At 37.0% G+C, this 8992-nt stretch overlaps 1 protein-coding gene across 1 annotated transcript in view; it reads right to left on the reverse strand.

The window, feature by feature from the left end:
* The window catches only part of tnnc1b (troponin C type 1b (slow)), a 54628-nt gene extending 46309 nt beyond the window's left edge, over window positions 1-8319 (reverse strand). The window contains exons 1-2 of the mRNA XM_028813568.2: window positions 8176-8319; window positions 1618-1648 (exon numbers count right to left, since the gene is read on the reverse strand). Of these exons, the coding sequence (XP_028669401.1) occupies window positions 1618-1648; window positions 8176-8199 (55 nt within the window). The 5' untranslated portion in view covers window positions 8200-8319. The remainder of the gene's footprint in view (window positions 1-1617; window positions 1649-8175) is intronic.
* Window positions 8320-8992: the final 673 nt, after the last annotated feature.

Consider the following 8992-nt stretch of genomic DNA (forward strand, 5'->3'; position numbering starts at 1 on the left):
AACTGGAGGTGGCTGCGACATAGGCCTAGCAGAACAAAAGCATCAAAAAAACCCAGCACCTGTGTATCTGTGGATTCCAGACTTAAGGCAGCCATTGAATGCAAATATTTTACAACCAATTACTAAATGACAGTTTAAAAATAATTTTCATCACGTAAAATATGGGGACTACATATAAAGGCCAGTTTATACTTCACGCATCATTGCTGTCACGTGTTCCCAGAGTTCATTTGATGCATCCTCTGAGCACATCCTCAGAAATTAACGCGACTCTTGCGCACGTTGCAGTACCAGCAAAGTGTTGGGGGGGGCGCATTGTGATAAAAGTCAGAATGTTACTTCAGAGTCTCTGTTTACTATGTACATGTGACAGAAAGCTGCTATGTGGATCCTACAGGATCAATATGCATGCTTCGATATTTGATGAATGGTTCGATGTGATGAAGCAAAATGGTGACATACAAATGCATTCGTGGTGTTTTTATATTCAAGCGTCGCATATTTCCCAATATAATGACACGATACATTTTTAAAGTCTCACATACCATCTTCACACAGAACACATTACATTTATGATATTCCAGCCCTCTGCTCATTAGAATCCTTTGATTTGATATCACTTTCATGATGGAATGCATTAAAGCATGTATGTTACATTTTACAGATATGTCATTAACTTCATTTAAATACTGAATACTATTAATAATCACACATATGGGGGTGGCACGATGGTGGAGCGCAAGCGCTGCTGTCTCACAGGGACTCACGTCCCTGGTGTTCCCTGCCTGGAGTTTGCATGTTTTCCTGGTGAGTTTCCATAGTGTGGTCCGGTTTCCTTCCAAAGATATGCAGGTTGGGGATTTGGTGATGCTAAAATGATGCTAGTGTATGTGTACGCTTGTGGTCACATTGCGATGAGCTGATGCCCCATCCAGGAATCGTTTCTGTCTAGCGCCTGATGTTTGTTGGAATGGGTGCATCCCTGGATTGATGGATGTAATCATTAAACATCCTTTTCGGATATATTGTGGCAAGGTGTCCTCTGAATTTAGTGGCTGTTTCAGGCAATTCACAACACAGCAAAGCCAAACGTTTCCTCACAGTGATGATATCTTGCACTGCCACCTGGTGGAATCGTCCAGATATATGTAAAGTATGTGCCGAAGTATAAACAGTACAACCCTTGCGTAGCAGTAGCTTCCGCTGGAGCACGCATGGCATTGCATGAAGCATAATTCTAAGAAGTGATGTGATTCCTATAATGTTCACTTTTTTTATATTAACCTTTAATTTATTACTGAAGGTCTACAGTAAAAGCTCACATCCTGTGTTTCATTTCAGAGCCTTGAGTAGAGAGACACACTGATAACAACTGTGTCACTGTCCAAATACTTACGGACTGCACTGTAAGAGGACGACTGTAAGGAATAGATAATCCCAAGTGAAAACCTGTTTGCAGTGAAACAATCCGCTGCATCACCTTTAAATATCACCTGTAGTTAAGCTGTGTTTTAAACTGTGTTTTACTAATAAAAATACACTGTTAACAACAGGATTGAAATTGAGCTTCTCCAAGTAAAAAATATTACTTTCAGCTAAATGCTTGTCAACACATACCATTTTTCTGCTCTTCTGTCAAGTTTTCAACCTGAGGAAGAAGGAAATTAAACAAGTTTTAGGTCATGGGAGCATTTTCAAAGTTTGGTATTAACTGCTACATTATTTAGTCACTGAAATGCATGACGTGTCATTGTGAGCCCAGACATATTTTTGGTCATAAAGAACAGGAGTCTACAGAAACATGAAGTGATATCTTGCCTATCAGGATAGCGCCAAGTACTTATGGTTTATATGAAGCTGGTAGATACTTTAGCTTAACATAATAGAAGGTGGCTTACTTTTTACATTTAAAAAATAGGTGGAGGCCCCATGATTGACACAAAGAAGAAACAACATCTATATTTACTGTATATTCATTTATATTGATAGTAAACTATAGTTCATGACCATAGTTAACAACAGCAACATGCTGCAGAGTAGCCATTAAAATAACAGATGTACCATAAAGATTGCCTTGTTTGCCAATTTACCTGAATTATATAATGGCTATAAGAATAAGAGGAAGTCACGCCAATCCCAGTGCCCAAATGTAAAGGCTATGGTGCTAAGACAATTAAGTACTTTGCACAACACTAGCAACCATAGATTTAGGATTCAAAATTGTATGCATAATGAGGTAATGTGATTCTACCACCATCATGTAAATGGATTTCCTCTGTTACTCTCTCTTGGCATTTGATTGCTACTATCTGGTTGTAGAGTTTATATTGATAATCACATGTATGGTTTACATGTGATGTTTTCTAAATATTTATATTGTCAAAACCCTGTGATGCCCTGTCTTCTTTTCCAGGAGTGTTTCTTAACATGTACTTAACTGCTACAGGATAGGCTTCGGCCACCATTGAGCTTGAACACTATTAAGCAGTTTTGATAATGTGATGTTACATTGTATTATCAAAGATAAAAGTCATTGTATTACTTGCCAAGCAGTTAACTATACCATACTTCTTGAAACTTTTCATACATGTAATGCTCATTTATCAGTATTTTAGTTTTAAAAGCACCAACCTAAATGAGCCTAAAAACAGGCTATTGACAGCTGTAGGCTGTATTTGTGTCTCTGTGCTGTGTTTGTATTTTCCATTTTATTTTTCTTCCACTGTCTATCTAAAATTTATCACATGTAAACATTTTTAACATTGCCCTTTAAACTCAGTTATTTTGTGCTTTGTGGGATCAATTAGTAATGCAGTGTTTGTCAGTGATTCACTGTACTCATTGTTTTTGCACCACATGTTGCCTGTACAGTAATCCCTCGCTATATCGCGCTTCGCCTTTCGCGGCTTCACTCCATCGAGGATTTTATATGTAAGCATATTTAAATATATATCGCGGATTTTTCGCTGCTTCGCGGGTTTCTGCGGACAATGGGTCTTTTAATTTCTGGTACATGCTTCCTCAGTTGGTTTGCCCAGTTGATTTCATACAAGGGACGCTATTGGCAGATGGCTGAGAAGCTACCCAACTTACTTTCTCTCTCTCTTGCGCTGACGTAGGGGGGTGTGAGCAGGGGGGCTGTTCGCACACCTAGACGATACGGACGCTCGTCTAAAAATGCTGAAAGATTATCTTCACGTTGCTATCTTTTGTGCAGCTGCAGCTGCTTCCTGAAACGACATGCTGAACGGTGCTTCGCATACTTAAAAGCACGAAGGGCACGTATTGATTTTTTTATCTGTCTCTCTCTATCTCTCTCTCTCTGCTCCTGACGGAGGGGGTGTGAGCTGCCGCCTTCAACAGCTTTGTGCCGTGGTGCTTCGCATACTTAAAAGCCAAACAGCACTATTGATTTGGTTGCTCCTTTGAAGAGGAAGATATGTTTGCATTCTTTTAATTGTGAGACTGAACTGTCATCTCTGTCTTGTCATGGAGCACAGTTTAAACTTTTGAAAAAGAGACAAATGTTTGTTTGCAGTGTTTGAATAACGTTCCTGTCTCTCTACAACCTCCTGTGTTTCTGCGCAAATCTGTGACCCAAGCATGACAATATAAAAATAACCATATAAACATATGGTTTTTACTTCGCGGATTTTCTTATTTCGCGGGTGGCTCTGGAATGCAACCCCCGCGATGGAGGAGGGATTACTGTACAGCATGTCTGTCAAATTGGAGTATGTTTGTCTAATGTCCATCTGATCTACAGTATGTATGCCCTGGTATTGTTATTCCTGTGTTCTTCTAGCCATGGAGTGAAGTAACAGCATCATTGTACTCAGTCTATACTGCAGAGAGATGGTATATGCTGGTAATTTTACTCAGTGGTTATTTTTTGTTAATATAAAAAATACCTTAGATATCACTGTACTCAGTCTTTCAACATGCATTGGCACAAGTAACACTAATAATTTTTAATATGAAACATAAATTGCAAAGTTCAGGACTTCGCAATTCAAATTTAGGTTCCCAGCACATTGGCTTCTGATTTGATATGGAAATGGTCCACATAAATGTGGGAATGACAAGCAGCACCGAAGGAAATGTTTTATCTGCCAAATTCTGTATTTGAAATGTTATGCAGAGACACTGTTTGTACTTTTGACCCAGTATTTACTGCTGCATACAGTAAACACATGCAGAGCTTTTAGAGTTCAGCAGATTGATTGTCTCTTTGATCAACAACGATGGGTTTATATGGCTCTTTGCTGCATATACACATTTCATTGTCTACCTTATTGTTGTTATTTATTTGAGCCTTGTATTAGTTTTGTGCTGTGCCGTTCACCTGAATGAGTCTTTGGCTATAATGCTCTTCTGTTCCCTTTTAGCCTTAGAAAATGAATATTCTAGCCTGTTGAAAATGAAATGCTCCTTCATTCATTGTACTGTTTCTTCAGTTTTATGCAGGTAATTAAAACATGTTTTTATCAGAGGGATGCATTACATTTTCATAAAACATATTAGGAGCAAAAACTTTACTAAAGAAATAACTTTCGTTGTAATGCATCATTTTCAACTGAATATCTTTCTATATAAGTAAACCACAGTTTTGCAAGAAGCAGATTTAACCGTCTCTTTTCAGTTTGTCACCAGTCTACAAAAATAAAGAAAATCTTAAGTGGTCCTTTCTATTAAAATGCTTTTTGAATTCTTAAAAATAAAAGTACTAAACTAATGCAGGGTGTACTTATGCATTGTTTATTTATTTATCTATTTTTGCTTTCTGCATTACTGAAATTCATAAGGTCTTAGTTGCTGACTGTTTGATATATGACAAAAATACCACTTTAACACCACAAGAACATTCCCAAACTGTTGTTTAGAAGCAAGTGTTCCAACATGAGACAGGTGTTTTGCTGCTACATATTAGAGAGGGTAGGGAGCATGGTTGCCTGCCCTGTTAATCTGAAATGTGGGCTTGGAGATAAAATGATACCTACAATTACCGTGAGAGTTATGGTGGGCTCACCCCTAGACTTTCAGAAAGTGTTAATTCTAGAGTTTAACGTTTATTCCAGGCAAGTTAAGTGTGTATTCAATTAAAAGAGAGTTTAGCCATAGCTATGAGACCACGAGGAAGGGGATTGTGATATGATTGGAAGAGTAGAGTGGTACTTAATGTACTGTACTTGTGTTTAAAAGGCAAGCCACGACAGTAATTTTACTTCTTTTAATACTCCTTTCTTGTCATTTTTTAAAAAAACATCTGACTTTAGTACATTTTATTTCTAGTTAGCCTGGTACATAGAGTTGCCAACATCACATCTTTAAAATTTATGATTTTGCACATAGTTTGGAGCAGGATTATTTTCTGATATTTTATTTGCTTATGGCTTTTTTTGTGTGTTTAAATGTTTGTATTTCATAGGTCAGATAGTGTAGAGAGCTTTTCAGTAATTGGTAGCATTTTCATCTGGTTTTAAGAGGCTGGTCTCCACAGTAATAGGCACAAGGAAAGACCTTGCAAACAGAAAATACACAGTGATGTTGGGAGAAACTGCATACTCCTCAAAGATAATTTTCAGGTATGGGATTTGAACTTCATTGCCATCACGTCATCCCCATAATAGAGCATATAATGTAAGTTACTCATACAGAGAAAAGTTGCAAGACTTGAAAACAATATTCTATTTGTTTTTTGGTTTGTTGTATGTAATGTTGTAATTTACAATGCAGTGGAGACATTATTCATGATTTTCAGCAACCTACATGTTTTCCCTTATACTTTAACTATTCAGACAACATCTCCAGAATCTATCAAACATCTGAAGGAACTTACCCCTTAATGATCTTACGGATAAATAAAAAAGGGATCTCTTAATTAAAATTTAAAAAGAGAATGGTTTTCGTGAATTCATAAAAAGCATTTCAATGGAAGTGTGTGCTTGGTGTGTGTGTGTGTGTGTGTCTGTGTGCGTGCGTGCATGCGTGCGCGCCCCCTGCGGTGGGCTGGCGGCCTGCCTAGGGTTTGTTTCCTGCCTTGCGCCCTGTGTTGGCTGGGATTGGCTCCAGCAGACCCCCGTGGCCCTGTAGTTAGGATATAGTGGGTTGGATAATGGTTGGATGGATGTGCCAAGCATGAAATAAATTAACTTAACTTTAAAGTTATTCATTGGTCACATATATCACATATTTTACCCAAAAAGGTTTAGCTTTTAAATGGCTATGGATAATACCAGATGGTTTTAAAGTGTGCTATGATAAAATAGTGGTAATATCCTAGACCACACTACTAAAAACTATATAATAACTCTTTAAATATAATAATAAATAAAATAAGTATGCAGGGCCTCGGCTGAACCTTTTTACCTTATGCTGTATTGTTGTCTTTGGTGGGTGGTGGTTGAGTGCTGAGTTTCGTGGCGTGTCTTCATTCTATTTCACTTGTTATAAAAAGAAGCTATACATTTCTCTATAAAGAGAGAAATTTCCTGTTTAGCCTATCTTTGCATGAACATATTAATTTGCTTTTTTCCTAAATTTCAGAGTCTTCACAGGAAGCAATGAACAGAGAGCTGCTATACATTTATGCCACAAACGTGTTTTACATTTATTGGATCCAAACTACTTTCGGAAGTACAGATTCAAGAGTATGAATGTTCAAAAAGAATGTCACATTTTTTCTTACTTATATTTTATGAAAGCAAAATACTGTTTGAATTTTAAGGGAGCATTGGTCTTTTTTCTGTTACTAATGAAGGAAAAAATATTCAGCATGTACACATTTGTCTTAATCTGGTAATATCAAAAAACATGCAGAAAATTCAATCTTAGTTCATGGAGCTATTGGCTTAAGTGAACAATAGTGCATGTGCAGAGAGGCACAGTCTAGATATAGCACAGCAATGGAATAGATTACAGAATAAACCAGTGAGTCAAAAGGGCATTGGACTGACAATGTATAAAATGTGTAGCTGATTGATGGACTGCAGCAAATGCTCCATAGTGGCAGGCTTATTTTAGCAGCATAGCTTTTACATAAACTAGCACAGTGTTGAATGCTATCTGTTTCTGAATCATATTCTAAAATGGTAAGCCAGGTCAGCCGCTTCAGTTCTCTTACCTCCATCTTCCCAAAAAAAGCTTAGGTGACTGAAGGCCAGTTCAGCTCAGAAGCTCACAAAACAATTAACAAATTTCTAAGGCATTATACAAAAGGCAAGAGCCCTGCAAAGGGACAGCTCATTGCTAGAAGCAATGGAAGCATTTTTAGTGCTTCCATTCCAAATGTGTTTGCAGAAAAAATATGCATTACACCATCATGGAGCTGCTACTCACCCTCAACAAAGTAAACTTCAACTACTAGCCAAGTAAAGTTAAGCAGCACTTAATGTATACTTTAGAAAAATGCAGATGCTGTAAAAACCCACCTAGACTTGTGTGTTGTATTCTTATTTTTTATAGATGTGCTCAGCTAGGTTTGTGGCTAGTTACCATTATATTAAAATATTTATTCTTTTATTATGCATCCCTTTTAAGCAGTAAACATGTTTCATTTGGATGAAATATAATCAAGAATTGGAAAAATATTTTAAAATAAAAATGAATACTTAAATGCAAATTATAGTATAATAAATTATGCAAATATTGAAGATGTAGTGGCTAATGATGACATGATAGATATGAAAGGATCAATAAGAACTGTATAGGTAGATTTTGTCCTGTTACAATTAACATTAACAATCTCCTTTTGCCTATTGTTATTATATTGTGCAGTGTTTTGTGAAAAGTTGTATTTCAAGTGTTCTCCATTTTGTCATACTGTTCCAGAATTTTACATCTATTGAAGTTCTATGCCAGTTATTTGTCTGTGAAAACTTAACTGTAGATGACTGGTAGCAGTACAAGAATAAAGAGAAAAATACATTATTGCAAAATGTGCCAGCAAGGATTAATGCGTTGCTGCTGTTAGACACCTTTTCTTCCTGTGCTATTTTCCCATCTTTAACTAATAATATCAATAAATGCTTAAAAGACCTTTAGAATGCAATTTGCAGTACTAAAGTATGCTATATAAAATGCATGAAAAAGAATGAAGCTTTATTAAATGATTCAGGTTCCCAAAGCAAATGCTATTGCCCCATGTGAGGTCATTGCTGAACTGTTGAGACTTACCGCTGCTTTGTAGACATCATCCATGGCTGCTGAGTTGCTAGAGAGTCTCGCAGTAAGACAAAAGAGCACCTGTGTATATGGATGAAGGGAGAGCAAGAACTGCTGTCCTTTGCTGCTCCACTCAGTGAAGACAACAGAGCTATAAATACCCTGGGTCTAAGAGAAAAGACAAAAGGGGGTGGATCAAGGATCATTGTGCCCATGACAAATAGTGTCACTTTTAAGCAGCAGTATGCTTGCATTCTAAGTTTGTAACATACACCTTATCTGTAATGGCAGGAATATGGAGACTGCAAATGTGGTGAGCTTTTATTACTCTGTTATTTTTCTACATCATTCAAGGATCTAAGAATATTCTGTGACTTATACTAATTTACTTCAGCAGAATCCTTTAGGGTGACATGGTGCAAGTTTGTACATTCTGTCCTTATTTAAATGGTGTTTTTCTCTGGGTACACTTTGTGTTTTTCGTTAAATGGAGGCCTAATTTGAGTGAGTGTGAGTACAATATAGTTGAGTGTGCTGTGAGATGGACTGGCATCCTCTGTTTGGTTGGTTCATGCCTTGTGTGAAATATTACCAGTATAATTTCTGGCATCCACAAGCTTTATGTTTGATGATGGATGGAAGAGTTGTCATGTTAAACATCCTATTTGTTTCCTCAAATATTTAGTGTACTAGGAGGAACAGTTAGCACTGCACCCATGAGTTTGGAAACTCCCACTGCTGAATAGGCTAAATTAATACTTTTTTGGTTAAAAGTATTAACAAAGAGTTATCCACTGTAGTCCATTGTAGAGACTGGCAAATACAACAA

Source organism: Erpetoichthys calabaricus, chromosome 11 (assembly GCF_900747795.2).
Source record: "Erpetoichthys calabaricus chromosome 11, fErpCal1.3, whole genome shotgun sequence".
In the NCBI taxonomy this organism is placed as follows: domain Eukaryota; kingdom Metazoa; phylum Chordata; class Cladistia; order Polypteriformes; family Polypteridae; genus Erpetoichthys; species Erpetoichthys calabaricus.